Source organism: Strix aluco, chromosome 2 (assembly GCF_031877795.1).
Source record: "Strix aluco isolate bStrAlu1 chromosome 2, bStrAlu1.hap1, whole genome shotgun sequence".
Lineage (NCBI taxonomy): Eukaryota > Metazoa > Chordata > Aves > Strigiformes > Strigidae > Strix > Strix aluco.
Window position 1 is genome coordinate 133,506,985 of NC_133932.1, and position 20,204 is coordinate 133,527,188.

Here is a 20,204-nt window from a genome sequence, read left to right on the forward strand (position 1 = left end):
TCAGTAGGTAGGTTTCAAGTTTAAGCTTTTCCTACAGCTAAACTGAACTGAAGAAACCAGACAGAGATTGACTCAGTTCAAGAAAAGACTATCACACGTTTTTTCTGCACAGTTAAGAGGCAAGTGGGCAGGGCTTTTTTTTACAGACAGCTTTTGAAGGAAATGCTGCCAAGAAGAAATGAACTTGAAGGTCTGTATGTTCTGCTGTTTCCTCTTCTTCTTTCGTCCTTCATCTGCCAGCTCAGGCATTTTCTTTCTGTCCATGTGTTTGAGCATGATGCCCTTAGCTTTAACCTGGCATTCTACCAATTTTTCTATCTATCCTAGACTAGACTGCCCTGAGGTTGTTTAACATGAGACAGGTGCATTCAACCCAAAATGGACGAGGTACATTTTGCTTCATCCTGTGTTATTATCAAGCAGAAATGTCATGGTGGCTAAAGCCATGAGATTGTGTTTGTAACAAATGACTGTATTTATAGGCACTTATCAGCAAGGTATGCTCAGAAGCATATCACAGATGAAGTGCCATGAGAATGTAAAAATCCCTATGCAAGAGATTAGCTGATTGCTACAATTATCCTTCTAATGTCTGCGTAAGGAGGGGATGTGCCTCGATTGTTATTTTGCAGGTTGAGTACAAAGACACATACAGACTAGCTGACATGACCAGTGTCACACAGAAAGTCTGTAGCAGAGGAAGAAATAGAACTGAGATCACTTAATTTCATTAATAACGGTCCTCCCACTGAGTGATAACTTTCTAGATTTTCACTCTATGGTGCTCTGTTGAAGTTTCATCCAGAGCAGAAGGATAAATCCCATAAATATATATATATATATATACACACCAATAAAATGTGGAAGTGGTAAGTTCATTCAAAGAGATGAAGAGATTTATAGTGGCAAATTAAAATATTATTAATAGTTTGGCTGAGGATGGCTAAGCAGTCATGATAACCATCTCCACACATCTGAAACCTTTAAAGGAGAAGGCACAATGAGTTACAGTGGAAGTATTTTGAGGAGCTGCAGAAATTCATTGGGGTGAGATTTCCCATGGTGCTTATCTTCAGTCAAGGAAAGAACATTCATTTCTTGCAGGAAAGAGGGATTTAGGATACATGGAATTTTCCTTTCCTAATGAAAAATGTTTAGCAGAATGAGTATTTTTGTCTATTTCCCAGTGCCAAGTGCAGTGCCAGCAGAAAACATCTACAAATAAGAAGTATTGGAATGGCCAATGTCTAAGTTATGAGACACTGGATCAGAGTCAGTATTAAAGACAAATCTTCAATGTGCTCCCATAATGTGAAATGGCTTTTTGGGAATTTACTTTTCTGGCTTGTTCCAAAGCTGGTTTTCTCTGCTTGAATTCTGTTGAGAGCCTGTCAAACTTTCTTCCTATCTGAGCAATGGGAACGTAAAGGCGTGAGCGCACCCCTGTCTATTTTGTCACTGTGGCCCAGATCTTACCAGGAAGACTTAATTTAATTTTCTAAGGATAAAGAATGACTTCACAAAGTGATGATGTAAATTGTCTGATACACCATCTGGCGTTCTAGATAGCCTTTCAACAATGATGGTCTTTTAGAGAAGCTTTTATGGACAAATTAAAAAAAAAAAAAAAAAAAAAGAGGAAGGAAAAGTCTAATTAAAGAAGAGGAAAAAACCAAACTGCTTTTCATCGTAAAACAAGAATCCATACAGCCTCATGTAAAAGTAGTGGAGGAAACAAAACAAAACACAAAAGCCAGAAAACAGAGGCAATGGGTGGAATTTGTTAATAATTCAAGGGGAAGATGAGGCTCCAGCTATGAGAAATTCAGTTTTGTTCCACTGCAGAAAACACTGAACTGGCAGGCCCAGACTGATGGAATAAATCTCTTCTATTAACATGAGAGATAATTTTATGTAAATATATTGGGAGACCTTCTAGCAGAGCTGAGAGTCTTAGCAGTCCCACTTAACTTGTTTGTAGTGTAATTGCATTTAGACCAAGGTCTTCTGAAGGAAATGGCTGACTAAATTAGCATTAACCAGGTTCCTGGGGGGCTCGGTGCGTTGTGGGTAGTCGATCTTGCCTCCAGAAAGGACATGTTGACACTAGAAAAGCCAGCTGCTTCCAACACACTGTATTAACTGTTTTTCCCAAGTGGGGCAAATTTTGTCACCCAGGGAAGGAGAAGATTTGAGACTCTAATCAGGCAGAGTCTGGGCTTTGGTTTTCTTCCAGTTTCCATCCCTCCTGCTTTTAACTGAATTCAGATTTGTACATGTTGCTCCAGATTCTATTTATCACTGTGGTTTGGGAAAGATGTCCCCTTTGTGGGAACATCTTTCCTTATGGCATGTAAATAAAGCTATTGTTATAGTCCTCAGGAGAATGGTGGATGCAGCTGGGCTTGCTGACAAGCTGCTTCTCTGAGAAGAGATGCCAGCGTCGTCCGAGTTAGTCAGCACGTAGATGTGCTAGCAGAGTTGGAGTGCTGCGAAGCATCGTCTAGAATGGGAACTGAGTCTCTTCCTGGAAGGTGGGAGTTCAGATGATTTGTTACAGCTGCCAAGGCAAGAGGAAGATCTTTATTTGTCCATGTTGTGCTGGTGCTTGTTGTTGTAGAAATAGTTGTCAGTGATATGTAATGGACCAGATGCTTGCTGGTATAAGCACATCCCTCCATTAACATGAGCTGAGGATCTAGGCCAATGAGCTTGCAATATTACTTAGAAGTTTGCAACTGCTTGGACATGTGTTTTGTGTAGGACAGCAGGAGAGACATCTGCAACATGTTGTATTTTTTCCTTTGCTTGCTTTTAACTCTTGGAAGGAAAAAACAACAGGTGGAAGTGTTCTTTCTGGGTTCACAGAAATGTATGATCTTGTCTCTCAAGTATTTTAAGATATCTGTAGTCCCAGTGTTGGCTTGAATATGCTGCCAGTAATTCAGAATACCAAGTCCCTCATGCTCAGGTCTTAGTCTTCAAGCAACAGTCTGTAGCAATTCCTTGCCTCTCACAAAATGTGCAGCCATTTGATGAGAAGCTGAGAGAAAACAGTTTCAAACTCTTCCTCAGGTCTCTCTAAAGGATGAAAAAGAAGATGGGGCAGAGTGGAAGGGATCAAGGAAAAATGTGGGAAGAGAAGGCCTAGCTTCTGCTCTTAGCTCAGACGTGATCAGACACATTCACTTTGTGCAAAAATTCCGCTACAGTTGGTGGTGACCTGTTGACTTCAGCAATTCCGAGCAGTGACATTTTTCCAAGCATATTCCATGGTATTGTGATCTAACTCTGTGTGTTAGAGAGTGATGTGCATAATACTGTACTGGAATATTGTTTTAAATTTGTTGTATATGGGAAGCTGAGTTAGAGACTTCAGTGTGAGAAGCAATGGAAGTATTAAGAATATTAGGTCCAAGCTGGGTCCAAGTCTTTTCCTACATGACTTCTAACTAGTCAGTGATGATATATCAGAGAAAACTCAGTGACAGAAAAATCATTTCCATTATCTCATTTTCCTGTGGCCTGTTCCAAAATTGTATATGAATCTGGTCACATTTTAGATTGCTAACACATTCTGGTAACACTTTGAGAATTTTTGTTGGAGCTCTTCATTTAGATCAGTAGGAGTTTTGTTTAAGACTCCCTGGCAAATGGTCTGTTGTCTGTACTGTGGAATATACAAATAGTGCAGCCCTTCTTAAATAGAAATTATACTTTATCTCTTTGTGTTATAGAATTTCAGATTTTTAGGTGGACTGTAAGAAGATAACTTGATCTTTCCCTGATGATCCATGTTTATAAAATCATTTTTACAAAACGTTGCGGATATCATCCTTTGCCTCAGTGAACCAGCAAAGCGACATTTCTCAGTTGAAGTGGGTAGATAGCAAGTGCAGCTGAGATGATTTACTCTAACTGAGATCTGGTCCTGCACCTGTAGAAACATTGGCTTTCAATCTCTGCTCTCCAGCAGGACAGCAGTTAGGAAAATCACTCACTGGGTCACGTTAGCACACTGACACCACAATTTGCTGTTGCTGCTCAGAAAAATAGTTACCTTCAGCCAAAAATTGGGTTCAGACACTCTCACAGACATGTGATGCTTTGTCTTTATAGGAAGCTCCGAAGGTAGCAATGTAGTAATGACTTAGAGGTCTGGAAACAGACTTTGGAATAAGAACTTAGAAAATCTGTCTTTGGCTTTACTGCAGATTTTCTGACTGACCTTGGACAACTGAAAATCACTCTGTGCTTTATTTCCTCTCTCTGTAAAATACCTATCTTGCAGTATTAATCAATGTTTGTAAAGATCCTTGAAATCCTTAGATAAAAGAGCACATTACAGAGCATAGAGTAATTGGAATAGATGTAGCCTATAAAATAGTGCAATCTACCAAACTTGCAAAGAAAAAGATGGGAAGAAAAAGCCCGTCCTGTTAGCATGCTCAGTCCCCCAAGCAGTTTTTAGGGAAGCTAGCTAAACCTAGCAAATTATCTGTTGTGGAAGAAATGAGCCATCAAGCCTTGGTCGGGGTGCTCCTGTGGCTTTTGTGCCTTGAATATGTCTGTGCAGTGCTTGGTAGGTTTCTGTCCTCTTTGATTTTAAAATGTGCTTTAAGGGCCTAGGCTTTCTAATCCATAGGAATTCCCAGCCACGGAAGCAGAGGAAAAACCTAAATTTGTCAAAAGCCTTACTATTTCTTATCATTGTTCTCCTTCTTGCAGACACGCATGTGTGATTCGAGGCCAGGTGATGACGGCAGATGGGACCCCTCTAGTTGGAGTGAACATCAGCTTTGTCAACAATCCTCTTTTTGGATACACAATCAGCAGACAAGATGGCAGGTAGGATGTCTTTATAGGATTTACAGTGTTCAAGCAGCAGTTACACCATTATTACCATCAATACTAAAGAGAAATTCCTTCCAAGAGCACATTTATTGCTGATGCATTTTGAAGATGTTGATGTATTATTCTTAGTTGTTATGGGGCAGCATCTGGCTGGTGACCGGGTCACCAGTGGTGTCCTCGGGGTTCAATTCTAGGGCCAGTCCTGTTCAAAGTATTTATCAATGATCTGGATGCAGGAGTTGAATGCACCATAGCAAGTTTGCTGATGATACCAAACTGGGAGGTGCTGTTGACTCTCTTGAGGGATAAGAGGCCTTGCAGAGGGATCTAGATAGATAGGAGCATTGGGCAATGATTAATGGGATGAAATTTAACAAGTCAAAATGCCGGATTCTGCACCGGGATGGAGTAACACTGGGCACAAGTATAAATTGGGAGAGGAGTGGCTGGAGAGCATCCCTGCAGGAAGGGATCTGGGGGTGCTGGTTGGCAGCAGGCTCAATATGAGCCCACAGTGTGCCCTGGCACCCAAGAGGGCAAACTGCACCCTGGGGTGCATCAAACACAGCGTAACAAGCTGGTCAAAAGAGGTGATTATCCTGCTGTATTCAGCACTGGTGCAGCCTCCCCTGAGTGCTGTGTGCAGTTCTGGGCCCCACAATTTAAGAAGGTTGCAAAGGTCCTTGAATGCATCCAGAGGAGGACAACAAATCTGGTGAAAGGACTGAAAGGAATGTCCTATGAGGAGCAGTTAAGGGCTTTGGGCTTGTCTAGTTTGGAGAAAAGGAGGCTGAGGTGTGACCTCATTGCTCTATACAGCTCCCTGAGGAGGGGAAGGTGAGAGGGAAGTTCTGAGCTCTTCTCCCTGGTATCCAGTGATAGGACACATGGGAATGGTTCAGAGCCGTGCCAGGAGAGGTTTAGACTGGACATTAGGAAGCATTTCTTTACTGAGAGGATGCTCAAACACTGGAACGGGCTCCCTAGAGAGCCTGCCAGTGATTAAGAGGCATTTGGACACTGCCTTAATAACACACTTTTGCTTGGTCAGCCCTGAAGTGGTCAGGCAATTGGACTAGAAGATTGTTGTATGTCTCTTTCAACTGAAACTATTCTATTCTATTCTTATTATTTATTATTATTAAATTTGAGATATCACCTAGAATCTTTAGCCAACAATTGGGCAACGCAGTGTCCATGCATGTAAAGAAAAGATGCCTCCTGCTCCCAACAGCTCTATTCTATCTAATTCACATTGAAATGATCAGGAAGAAGTCATTAAGATTACGGTTGTGTTAGAGGCAAGTGCTTAAAATCTGAGCAATCACACTCAACCAAAACAAAAGCATTGCAAATTGGGAAAGTCTTTCATCTTATCTTTTGTCTGTCAGTGCTAATTGGCTCCCTTTCTTTTAAGAACAAAAATGAAACATAAGGGGTTCCAGCTGCACATGCTCTATGTATTGACTACTAACCACTAGCACTTGGGAGAGGATTTACAGATTTTAGCACCTCTCCAATCCATGACTTTCATTAAAGGTTTAACTTGGCCGGAGAAGCTGGTAGAATTAGAATGAAAGAGAGGAACATGTGCTAGCAACATGTGCCTAATGCTGCCTTATGGATGCTCGGGGGAGTTTGCACCTACTGTAACACTGATGGTGACTAGGAGGCTTTCCAAGTGATGCTCCACCTCTTGGGTGACATGACAATAAAATCCGGGTAATAAAGAGGCATCCCAGGAAAACTAGTTGTCTTCTTTGGAAAAAAGTGCCTCTGGAGTTGGTGCCCTTGTATTGCCTGTAGCTTAGGCATAACTGCAAAAAGGAGAAAGTCTTGAACATTTATGCTCTGAGTATCTCTGCCAACCTTACTGAACCTACTTTGCGTGAAAGTGAGATCCAAACTGCACTTTCAAGATCAGATTGCCGTGTATAGACCAGCACAAAATCTGTGTCTATTAGAGCAGATAAATATGGACATAGAGCAGACAAAAAGGACATTGACTTACTCGAGCGTGTCCAGAGAAGGGCAACGAAGCTGGTGAAGGGTCTGGAGCACATGTCGTATGAGGAACGGCTGAGGGAACTGGGGGGGTTTAGTCTGGAGAAGAGGAGGCTGAGGGGAGACCTCATTGCCCTCTACAGATACCTGAAAGGAGGTTGCAGAGAGCTGGGGATGAGTCTCTTTAACCAAGTAATGAGCGATAAGACAAGAGGGAATGGCCTCAAGTTGCACCAGAGAAGGTTTAGACTGGATATTAGGAAGTATTTCTTTACAGAACGGGTAGTTAGGTGTTGGAATGGGCTGCCCAGGGAGGTGGTGGAGTCCCCATCCCTGGAGGTGTTTAAGAGTCGGGTCGACATAGCACTTAGGGATATGGTGTAGTTGGGAACTGTCAGTGCTAGGTTAACGGTTGGACTAGATGATCTTCAAGGTCCTTTCCAACCGAGATGATTCTGTGATTCTGTATGCCTGCAAAATTCCTGGAAAATATTGCCTTCCATAATCTTTTTTTTATCTGTTTTCATGTCCTATATACAATACCAAGCTACTATGTGTAATCTTTCATTTAGATTACAACTACTCTGAGGAAGGGACCATCTCTTTGCTTTGCAATTGTGCTGTACCTAGCACTGAGGAGCTTTATCTTAAACTGCACCTCTAGGCAGCAAACATACCAGTAAGCTAAACAGGGACAGAGCACAGAGGTGAGCGCTGCTACCCGAGCTCCAGACTTTTGTAATATTTGAGTAACTCTTTCTTTCCAATTCCTGGGTATTGAAAGGCAGATCCCCTCTGCTATAAACCTACTTCCACTAGCAGTTCAAGCCAGGGACGTTCCTTTCACACGTCCTTCCCAACCTCCAGCTGAGCAGGGGACCCAGAGCAGAAAGCAATGCAGCTGGAGCATCAGTATGCTCCACCAGTCTTCAGTGGACTGCTGGTTCCTCGGGGCTGGCTGCCAGCCTCCAGAAGTTAAATTAGTTTCAAGGAGCTCAGTGCTACAGTTTGCTGACTCAGCCCCCAAGAGATACTCAGCTCCAAATGATAAAAATGACAGAGATCAGCTGTCTCAGAGCAGGGAATCTGTGACCACGTGAAATTCATCCTGAAGCTGGGATTTCTGTTGGCAGCTGCTGGTGATCAGTCTAACCCCAGACTGCATGGTGTCAGGTCTTCTGATTTCACTTTCTTCACCTTCCTCTCAAATCAGTCTGCTTCTACAGAAACCTTGTGCACGTCTGGTGCACAACCAACATTCAACAAATTGTTCAGTGGCAGTACCAAGTCTCTGGAATCATAAAAATACCTTCCAAAATTGGCTGAGGCATACATGCAGATATTTTCTCAAATGAACGGGCACAGCAGTGCATCTGTGTACTCGGGAGGTAATAAATAGACAAGTGAAAGCCCTTCTCTTAAAGAACACCAAAATCCAGTGGCTTCCTCAGTGGTGAGGTCTTCTAAAAATTACCTTGAAGTATTTAAGAGCATTCAGACTAAACTTGTCAGGGCAGAAAACAATGTCAGCCATCCCTTATTTCTAATCCTAGTCTCATTACTGATTTAGTGGGTAGCATTAGATGCATCTCTTAACCTTCCTAGGCCAGCCAACCAGCCTGTGAAAGGGAGATAACATTTCCTTGCCTTCTTTACTGACTGTTATAGCATTTATTAAATACTATTTGTAAAGCACTTCCAAAATCATGTAAAAAATCATTGCTATTACAGTTTCTATTATCTGTTTTGATGGTTTTCAGTAATTTTCTGAATAGAGCATGACGTGACTTCTCATCAGCTTGTTCACAGTGCTGTTTTCGTGTGATTGAGTCACTTTAAGAAGTTGATGCTCTTAAGCAAGAAGTAGTTTCTCCTGAACTACAGTAGCAGACTGCATGCATTCCGAGTCCATAGCAGTGCCCAGTCGTATGGGGTCATCTGGACCATCTTCAGTGTCATTCTGCTTCGGAGAAAAATGGGAGCACACACGCAAGCAGTTACCTTGTTCCAAGGGTTATGAGATAACTGCATAAAACTCACTGGCTTTATTATTTGGCATATTCACCACAGGAATATCTATTCTTGAAGATGTGCATTGAGTTGCCTTAAATTGATTTAGCAAATCAGTTTACTGATAGCAGGGCAATAGCTGTGGTTTTAAAGTAAGGGAGTTTAAAGACAGAATTGCATCAATTTAGCTAGATTGGTTCCTAAGTGGATTTTGTTGCTTCAGATTTGGGTTTTCGGGTTGGGTTTTTTTTGGCATGGCCAAGTTTCAAAATGAGTATCATAAGTAAAATTTCAGTTTTAGAATTCTGGTGAACTGAATTTTTCACCCCTGTAAGTGGGTTGACTGTATTCCAGGTTTCCTCCTATTACAGTACTCAGATAAAGCCTCTAATAAGTGAAATCCTGGTCCTATTTAAGTCACATTACTTAATCTGAGCAAAGCTTTGATAACTTCAAGGCTTGCATGTGTTTTTAGCCTAATTATTGGGACACAGATTTTTTCAGATAACAAGGCATGGAGATAAAATGACAACTCTCAAACCACTGTTGTATGCATTTCTCTGTAAAGCAAAGTTAATAGATAGGTCAAAGTATCGATACTGGATTATAAACCACATTTTTAAATAAAGCTTTAAATTTGATTACACTAGTAGTTTATAAAGGCTGCAGGTCCTCAGTATCCCATGGTTATAGACACAGTGTTAATAAAACAGCAGTATTTCTTCAGTATTGTGTACATGCCATCACATTCAGCAACTTTCGCATGGCTATCTCAGAAGGACCAAATACATGGACTTTCAGAGCAAAGAGATGAGAAAGGGTTACACTTTTCTGTGGGTTTTTTTTTAAGCTTGCTTTGTGGATAAATAGAGAATTTAATCCTTTGGCCTGTCTCTCCAGAGTCTTTTAAGAAAAACAGAGCAATACGACTGTACAACAAGTATGATTTTTTTAGAGTGATAAAAAAGACATCAGAGATCAGCAGAAAAACCAGAAATAAAATTATCTTGTTCCTTCAATCCCAAGATGGTTTCGCTCTTGTTAAATTTAATTTCACTAAGGGAAGCTGGGAAGAAGGTGTTTTCATTTTGGGTTTTTCTGTTTGGTTTTGGTTTTAGCTTTTGTTCAGTTCATCAAGGTAACTTCAAAGCTGCACCCTGTGACTCTGGGAAAACCAGCTCATGAGCAACGGCTCCTGCTAAAAAATACTGCCTGTCTCTGTTTTTACAGCTGCTGGAGCCTGACATGGAGGTGGTGCTTTCCCTTCTGCATCCTGTTTTGGGGATGCAGGAGAGACAAGGGTGTTTCCCCCCAGCAGGTTACCATCCTTGACCCAGGCTCAATGAAGCCAAGAACCGCTCACAAGGAGTGAAACGGAGGTGCTTCCAAATAAAAACTCTTCCCACTTGCCTAAAAACTTGTTGAGCATCATTTGTAATGTTTGTTTCTTTCGTCCCGTTGCCCCTTTCAGTGCCCGAATTCATGCAGAGCAAGCTTCTCCCTCCTAGCTGAAGGGCTTGCCAAATGCTAATTGACTGTTAAAAATGTTCTCATCAAAGTACAAATGCTGCGCAGCTTTGCTGGCAAGGGCCAGCAAGTTACTCGTCAGGCTGTTGCAAGCCAAGCTCCATAGGTCTGGGAAACTGATGGCCCCACTTGAGTGGTAGAATAAACATGTCTTTAGCTTTCTTAAATGCTTTCCACTCCCTCCCATGGACTCAATTTAACATTCTTTCCTGAATAACTTTCTTTTCATAATTATATTTACTAAATGGCACCTCAGTCTTAACGGCTATTAAAATAAAAATGGTTCTCCTGAATGATTGCTTGCCAAAGTGGGTTTTTTTTTTAGAAGTAGTTCACACTTGTTGTTGCTCCTCTGGGATTTTTGTAGCCAATCTGGAAGCCTCATAATTCATTTAAAAATTAATTTAAAATACTTTTTTCATCTTCTTTCTTACCTTGTAATTACGAAGTGCATCAAGTCTGGCTTTGGGCTGTCGGAGAGCTTTCAGATCTTAGTTCTCATGCACAGAGAAGGACTTGACCACATGGCTCTTAAACACATGAGCAGCTCTGCTGAAGCCAGTGAGCCTATTCAGATGCTTGAAAATCTGCGTGAGACTGTCCTACACTAGCGCCAAACATGGAAAGTGAGAAACAGGGATGAGAAAACTTTCCTTGCCTGAAACACACATTTGGCATTGCAGCTGAATAGATACTGAGAAAAAAAACAAAGAAGCAAAAACGAGAGATCTTCAAATTGTGTTGAAATTCCTTCCTTTCTCAGTTAACACCTCTGTTTTGAGTCTATACATAGTAGATACATCCTACGGTACTTCATAATATCTCCATCTCTGACAAGACTTGATACAAATCTAAGAAAAACCCCAAAACCCTATCCCAACATCTTTACATCCAGGGGACGAATATTTTTCTTATTGAGGTAACATCCTTTCACACAGCTCTGGAGGGCTGTTAGCTGACTTCATATTATCCAACACTAACACAGGCAGAAAAGCCGCTTGTCTGGAGGTAGCATAGGGTGACGTTGCAGACCACAGGCAGCCAGTTATCTGCCTTGCTCTAAATGATTAAGAGTTAAAAAAACTATGTGCTGAGAGGCTGCCTGCATGGCATTCATTTCTTCCCTGTGCCTAGTACACTAGGCTCAGTCCGTGACTGGGCTCCACATGTTCCCTGGGTTGCATTAGGTATTAGTCAGGTTAGCAGTGATGCCAAGACAGTTTATATGGTAGTGTGTCAGAGAAACCACTTTCCAAATAGTTTATTTCATCATGTGAATTGATCCAATCTGTGATTGCATTTGGATGATAAATACTTTTTTTTAAAAGCAATGAAAATGAGTATGTATAATCGAATAACACTAGAAAAGCAGTAACAAAGATAAACATTTTTCACAAAAAAAAGGGATGGGTATGGTTTTAATATACATGAGGACAACATGCAAAGAAGCTGAGTTTGTACTCCTGCCTCTGCCACTTGCTCTTAGTTAGCTAAAGCCTCTTTGGGCTGTAGGTTTTAGTCTTGTAAAATGTGGCTGATGGTATTTCTTGCAATTATTTTTCTGGAAGTCCTTGCTAGGGAATTGTTACAAACAGGCAGGGTGGTGCTTGCACTAACTTTGTATTCCATCTCTTAAAACAGCTTTGATCTCGTTACCATTGGTGGAATCTCCATTATCCTGCACTTTGAGCGGGCTCCCTTCATCACCCAAGAGCACACGCTGTGGTTGCCGTGGGATCGCTTCTTCGTGATGGAAACCATAGTCATGAGGCACGAAGAGAATGAGATCCCAAGTTGTGACCTCAGTAACTTTGCCCGGCCCAACCCTGTGGTTTCCCCATCCCCACTGACAGCTTTTGCAAGTTCCTGCTCGGAGAAGGGTCCTATTGTTCCTGAAATCCAGGTATGAACCATCTGAGCTGAGAAGAAAATAATTCATCTCCTTTCTATGCTGCTTTTGCCTGCTTTAAGCAACATGAATGCAACTATTCCCATGCTCTCCTAAAAACAAGCGTTCCCCGCTTGTTGCACCATTTTTCAGACGTTTGCCAGGATCTCTTTCTCACTAGCAAGCACTTTGCCAGAAGTTTTCTTTTCCCTTATCCCTGAGAGATGGAGGCAAAGCACTTGTGGCCAACAGCAAAAACCTACATTGGCTTTGCTTTGCTTTCACCTCTTATCTGCAGGAGGTGGGCTGGGAGCCTCATGTGACCCACAACAAGCCTTCGGGCACCTTCGGGTAGCCCTTTGGCATTCAATATGCCCAGCACGAGGCTGACAGACAACTTATGCTCCAAGGCCTTTCTTCTGTTCAGGAGCAAGTTTCACCCACTGGGCATTACAGACCTCAGTGGAGGAGTGTTGAGTGTGAACTTTCTCAGTGTTTGAAGGTGTAGCCCTCGCTCTACAAAGCTGCTGAGATGTCAGTCAGCCAGCAGACAGCTGGCAAATGGCCAGCCTGCAGAGCACCTGGGTTTTATTGCATTTCATGGCATTTGGGATAGGTGAGCAAAGTGAGAGGGTTACTTTTAATTTCTCACCCCTGTTTTCTAAGGAAGTGTGAGTCAGATAAAGTAGTTCAACAACCTGCTGTGGATTCAAAGTATTTTGCCGAATGGAAAGATGGGTTTTAAAATTAATTGTCTAAATAACTGAATTATCCATCTTCCTTAAAAATACTCACCATGTTGAAATACATGGATGTAGCAACATTCAAGCTTTCCTTTCCTGGGCATGTTGTTCCCTGGGTTTTAAATGCCAGCATTTGGCATGTCTTGGGTATTGCTTTTAGTGAACAGTAATAGTCTGCCAAGGTAGAAATAATAATAAGTGTGGCAACAAATCGTGTGCTTCCTGCTTGACTCCATTGGGGTTGCGGTAGCATTAAAGAGGAAAGAAGTCACTTATATCTTCTAATTTTAATACACCAGGTACTAAACCCAGCAACAAATAAAGCTTGTGGTCTCTCTACCTTTCCCTCTGGACCAAATCCTGTGATCCTTTCTCACACTAATTTCCAATTACAGTCACCGGGTTTGTCCCAGCATAATTACTAATTAAGTCCCATATCTTGTAAAGTCCATCAGATTGAAAATTCTTGATTCAGTTTTCACATCTCTTTTTTCCTAAACCAACAAACACCATGAAGGGTAATGTTCGGCACTGGCTGGGAAGGAAGCAAATACCTGATACAGTGCAACTATAATCATAACCTCACTCATTATTTGATAGGATACTCATTAGATTGTGTTATCTATGAACTAAAACATTCTAAAATTCCTCTTCAATAAGAGTGTGTGCCTGTCTATTGTCTGTGAAAGCAGCCAGGGATGTAGATCAGAAGCAATGGTTTGATAGTTTGTTGACTACAGATCACAGAATCATAGAACGGTTTGGTTGGAAGAGACCATTAAAGGCCATCTAGTCCCACCCCCCTGCCATGGGCAGAGACATTTCCAACTAGATCAGGTTGCTCAGAGCCCCGTCCAACCTGGCCTTGAATGTTTCCAGGGATGGGGCATCTACCACCTCTCTGGGCAACCTGTGCCAGCTTTTCACCACCCTCACTGTAGATGTTTAGTGCCATTTGAAATGTCCTGCAGATATCCTGCTTGGCCTCCAACTGCCAATCCAAAATGATCCCCCTATCAGTGTCCTGCACTATATCTGCCAACCCCTTGTGAATGTCACAGATAACTTGGACATCCCAAATCTCACTAGACACCTGTAGTTATGGAATCTAGTTAAATCCTAAGTGGGATTCATTTTGAGATTATGTCACCTAAAGAAGGTGTTCACACACAGTTGTCTGGATGTGTGCTGGATGTCTGCGCTCCCATTAAAGCTGACAGAAATCTAATCAGTACCATCAGTGGAGCCTACAGATCAATTAAGCTGACCATCTTGAAGGTATCTGGTTCCCGCTGACAGTATCAGTTAGATCACCACTGACTATAATTGATGCTTACATGCCTACCTCACATGCACACGCTTATATGTCCACATCTGGATTTAGATACCTTAAACTGAAATTGAATCCCACTCTTAAGCTTACTGTGGCAAGAACAACCTTCTAAAGAGCCTGTCTGTGCCCATTGGCCATGAAGAGACCTAGAAAAGTAGTTCAGAGGAAACTCCTAGCTTTTAGGTTCCTAAGTTTAAATAAGATGTATCCCATACATGATGAGCAGTTCTTTTCCCATGTGCCAAATGATTGAACTAAAACCTGTAAAACTGTATTCCTCCTCAAATATTGACTAATGAGGGTTAACAGAGTTTGTAATGCAGGAGTATACAAAAGAATCTGGTTTTACAGTAGAGTCCTGACTGCACTCAGTTCATAAATTAAGTACTTTTCACTCCTATACTGGATATACATACAATAAAAAATACCCTAGCTGTCAGTTTCTGCAGCTGCATTTTATAATATGCAGTTCTCAGTAGAGAAATGTTAAATATAAAAGGTGTGAGCACATAGCTGGGAGGAGGTGACAAGTGGATGGCAGGGCTGGGAAAGAGATTTTGACAAGTGGGCAGATAGGAACCTCATGAGCTCCAACAAATAAATGCAGAGTCCTCTACCTGGATGCATTCAAAAGACCAAATAATACATTTTAAGTGTGTGACTCAGGTGCCTAAAGACAGACATTTGGTGCCATTTAAGAGGCCCTGAAGTGTTCCTTCAGGCCTCCAGCTGTAGCTTCAGAAAGGCAGAGATCTCAAGGTCCATGTCAGATCTGTCATCCCCTTGCAGAGGTTTTGGATACCACATAACAACTCAAAAGCACTAAATGCCTGTGTTAAGGCCCCTGAATCAGACCCTAAACGCTTTTCTTTCTCAAAATTCCTTCTGAGCATCATATTAAAAAAGAAGATTGATTGTCTGCTGGCAGAGTGAACAGTAGCTGTAAGAGAAATGTGTAACCCAGCACACAGAAACAAGATTTTCTACATCGTCTCATGCGAAGAGTAGAAGAATTGCTACTAACACAAGCATAGATTAACACCCAGGAGCAAAGGGAACACAGCAGTGAAAATTGTTAAATTGTGAAAATCCCTAGTAAGCCTGAAGAACCAGCTCTTCTGCCTGACCAGCCTGGTGGCTGGACTGCTTTTAAAGAGCAGGTTATATTGGTTAGGCTGTGGTAAACATTAAGAGCCCTAGTCTTTCACAAGGACCCCAGACACAGAATTTATCTGGGCCAAACAGCAATTATCAAATAGAAATAAGGGCACAATTCACCTGTCATTACTTTTGGTGCATTCAGAGTCTTTTAAAACTTATTTTTCCTCTCTTCTCTCACCAGTGTCCTACTGGGTTATACTCCCCCCACTAACGCCCTGCTTTGTTGCTAGTTTATCACTACTTACAAACTACAAATGTGTTTCGGATAATCCGAATTACCATTTGAACCCTGTCTTCAAGCAGGCGCCTTTAAACACAGCCCCCTGTGCTGCTCAGTGCCTTGATACCGCTGTGCTGACCCTTTCTCTGGAATGGTAGACAGCAGAGACAGATCATGACAGAGAGAAATAATTATTTCTGACAGGGATTTGAACCAGACATTGCAAATAGTACCTCCGTGACAATTATTTCTGCCTGGCTTTTTCCTAGAGGGGTTACATATGAAGACAGATTTGATACAAGGGACCACCTTTACTGCAGCTTGGCTCAGCTGGTCTCTGGTTGAAGCCTGCTCCCAGCCCAGCTTGTTGCTGAGCTCATAAAATATATTTTAAATTCCTGGGTTTTCCCAGTTCTGTCATTTTTCAGCCTCCTAAGCACTGAGATATGTAAATTGAAAAGGCTGCATTAGAGAAAGTAAATATTTATGAGCACAGTGGAACGGTGCTTTAACTTCTGGATATGTCCGTTTGTCAAGTGCTGCAACACTCAGAGGCTGTAAGTTATTACTTGAAAAAGTGTTGGGCCTTGGATAATAGCTTAGAAGAGGTCTTTTCAGGGGGCAGATTATAAGATTTGTCATTATAGATAACACTAACCAGAAAACCTGTAAGAGATGAGCAACTTGTCACGCCAGGGGAGTTTGCTGCTCCCACACAGGAGTTGACTCTAGGAGCCACGTAGCTTGGAGGACCCCAGGATGGCTGTGACCCCTTCCTGATGGGTAAAAAGCCTTCTCTTGACCCACCTGCCTTCCAGCCTCCGTGCCCTTAATATTACGAAAGCTGATTATTGCTAGGGAAGTATTTTCACAGCTCATTTAAGGTCCAGCACAGCGAAGTATTTCAGAAGTGGCACAGGAGAAAACAGTGCCTGCTGTGACCTTCTGACACGTCCCATTATCAGACCAAGTTTTCCAGCTCACTGCTAAGCTTCTAACTTCATCTTTCAAACTTTGTCACGGGTTGCCAGCTTGTGCTGAACGCGTCCATGTTGGGTGCTTACCTAAGAGTGAAATTTTCTGGAAAGTGACAACTAATTTTTTTGCTCCTAAGACTTAAGAAATAAATACCCTTTTTTATCAGTATTTTGCATGGGAGAACCAGCATGGCATTGGGGATGTACATTGTATCACTTTCTGGAAAATTTCCCTGCATTTCTCCAACTAAAAAAAAAAAAAAAAGGAAATCTTAATATCTGGTTATACTTTAGCAGGTAAGTTAGCTGAAAATCCTATATTTACTGAAACTTCTCTGTTCTCAAAGCAGAACAGGGGCAGACAAAACTTTCCTTGATATTTTTCCAGTCTTTTATGAAATTTTGTACTGGAATGGAGACCTGTGAGATAACTGTCCCAGTCAGTCAGAAATACCCACACTCATGGCTGGAGGAGAAAAAGAAGCAACTCACTTAGAATGCAGAGGAATTTCAAAAAGGAGGGGAAGGGAGAATGCAAGGAAAGGGAAAGGGGTTGATGGTGGTAGGTCAGGCCAAGAGCTTCATCACACACCTGGGGGGGGGGGGGGTGGAGAATTTTGAGCAAGGACCAGGAACAAATGAGGTCAGAAATGAGGGCCAGGACACAGGGAAAAAAAAAAAAAAAAAAAAAGGCTTGCAAAGGGGGTCAGAGATGAGGCAGGAGAGGAGCAGCTTCAAAGAAGGAGAGATGGGTAAGTCAGAGGAGGGAGGGTGGAAGCAGGATTCCCTAATGACATGGAGAGAATGGCAGGTTATGATTGGGGCTGCAGAACATCTGTAAGGACACAGGCCAGTTAGGACTTGATATTTTACTGGGAAAAAGAAGCTAGGAGACAAAAATTAGCAGCCATAGAAACCTACCAAGAGAGAAGACACAAAATGGAAGTTAACTGATGAGCTGGAGTAATCTCAGAGCCCAGGCTCCTTTCACCATGGGTCCTGGTGAGTCCCATTATAAATACTGACTTAAATGTGATACTTTGGTCTCCTCCCATGTAACGGAGATGAAGAAAGAGGGGGACATTCCATGGCTTCCACAACTAACCCTATAAATTACATATATGATTTCATACTTGATGCCTACTAGGTGTGCTTTTTTAGACATGTCTACCAGAGCTTTTATAAAGGTGTGTTTGATAAATTACAGCTTCACTGCCTTTTCCTGTCTGCTCACTGCTGATTTAACACCTCCTGGATTGCTTTTCCACAGGCTCTACAGGAGGAGATTAACGTTTCCGGTAGTAAAATAAAAGTGAGTTACCTGAGCAGTCGCACAGCTGGCTACAAATCAGTCCTGAGGATCAGCATGACCCACCCCACCATCCCCTTCAACCTCATGAAAGTCCACCTCATGGTGGCTGTCGAGGGACGCCTCTTCAGAAAGTGGTTTGCAGCTGCTCCAGACCTGTCCTATTATTTTATCTGGGATAAGACAGATGTCTACAGCCAGAAAGTGTATGGGCTTTCAGAAGCCTTCGGTAAGTGGCCCCAGGGCTTGTGTCTCTTCTTAGAGGCAGCTAAGTGGCAATGCACAGACCTTGTCCTAGATGGGTATGGTCCGACTGCTAACACATAAAATGGTTCCTGCTGGTTCACTGCTGGTTCCCTGGAGAGGATTGGGCCCAGCTGTTCAGACAGAGCACATTTCCCCAACAGATGAATAATTATCTGTTCCCTGGCTCATGGCCCAGCACATACATCCTGAGCTGCTACAATCATATTTGTACAGAAGGAATGAACTGGGACTAGAGGCGTTTGGCTACCTCTCACCTATAGCCAAAAGCTGTCAGCACTGCTTTGAAAGAAATCCCTAGAACTGAGCCCTGATCTCCACTCCTCCTTGTGCCTGATCTTCAGGACTGCTCTAATCTTAGCTTCCCATTCAAGAACACCATCCCGAACTGGGGCATGATGGTGTTCTCTCTTCTACCCTGTGCATTCATTTATATCTGCAAAAGACTGTCAGAAGCTGCAAGGCAGAGAATATTAAGTCTTTGTGTACTCAACATGCCGCATCCCCAGCACCAAGCATTGTGGCCCATGCCACCCATTCTGCAGGGGCAGAAGCTGAAGCCCACAGTGGGGCAGGAAGCTGTGCTGTGGATGTAGTCAGAGACACACTTCATTCCTCCTCCTGCTGCCATCTCAGACCTCACCCAGTGAGCCCTGTGCAATGGTGCTGGAAGGAAGGGGGTACTTTGGGTGTATAGTGAGCAAAGGTGATGCAGCTCTGCAGTGATTGCTCCCCATCTGATCGACAACCAGAAGACAGTAAGTTACAGGTCTTCGATAGAGTCCAGACTAGACCTTTCAGGTTGCCAAGGAAATTATAACAGCCAAACAGGAGAGATAGCAAATAGAGCTCTTGCTGACAGAAGGGTGGTTCACTGACACCTGGTAGCCCAACTGAAGTCTCTTTAGAGAAGCTGTAGGGTGCCTTGTTTGCTAGGAGGAAGAATGGGTGCCTTCCTCTCACTCAGGCTCAGCTGCCTTGAGCAGGCTGAGTGATAAGGCTTGAGCCTTACACAGTTTGGAGTCCACACTTAGAAACGTGTCCTGGTAGCATATCCTAAAAGACTATGTTTACATGCTCTTTAAGGTGCTAGATCAGCAGTGGGTCTTGGAGTGCTCCATGATGTAGCTTTGCAGCCCCAGAGTACTCAAGCAGGTTTGAGGACATCAACATTCAGGCTTTCAGTGATTCCCACCTCTAGAACAGTGGAAAATATCAAGCCTTCATTTCCTAAATTACATCTTCCTCTCATACTGTGTGATTCTGCAAAAGGCTATATTTGACAGGGGATCCTGAGTTCTCTCAGTGCCCAGCACTTTTCAAGGAGGCTGGGAGACTTGTAAGATCAGACCTTTATTTTTATCTAGTAAAAAAATAACGAGCTATGTAATTACTTTTCATTTGTGTAGAACTTACAGTTCTGCTTTGCTTCAGCTGCTAGCACTGAAAAGATCAGGTAGGGCAGAAGAAAAGCAGATCAGTGAAACAGGTCCTGCTTCTGAGAGAACTGTAAAGGAGTCATTATTCTGTCAAAACCATGATTTTCCTTCTACTGACATCATTTTACTCTTAAGCAACTCCAGTGTGTTCAGCAGAGTTACTCCTGAAAGGCTCTGATTAGACAATATGGCAAGCAAACCCTTTTGAATTTAACAATGACCACAAGTCCTGATCTAAGACTGCCGTCTCAGAGGGACTTGCTGCCCCATGCCTCATTTGTGTGAGTCTTTACTTTCCAAGAAAGGCCTTGATTTTTAGCAAGTTCCTGACACGCAGTCTTTGATCAAAGATAGTAGATAGGAGTTAAAATGCTCCTATTTAGGAGTCTGGCAGTGTTTTACCCTCTCAAATACTCACTGTTTTAATATATGTCTTTAAAACAGTGCCTTTTAAATATCTAGCACATTTGCCCAA

At 42.4% G+C, this 20,204-nt stretch overlaps 1 protein-coding gene across 1 annotated transcript in view; it reads left to right on the forward strand.

Annotated features, from left to right (window-relative positions):
• The window catches only part of TENM4 (teneurin transmembrane protein 4), a 508,875-nt gene that overhangs the window by 417,419 nt on the left and 71,252 nt on the right, over positions 1 to 20,204 (forward strand). Inside the window, exons 17-19 of the mRNA XM_074816409.1 lie at positions 4,729 to 4,848; positions 12,037 to 12,298; positions 17,988 to 18,255. Coding sequence (XP_074672510.1) covers positions 4,729 to 4,848; positions 12,037 to 12,298; positions 17,988 to 18,255 — 650 coding nt within the window. The remainder of the gene's footprint in view (positions 1 to 4,728; positions 4,849 to 12,036; positions 12,299 to 17,987; positions 18,256 to 20,204) is intronic.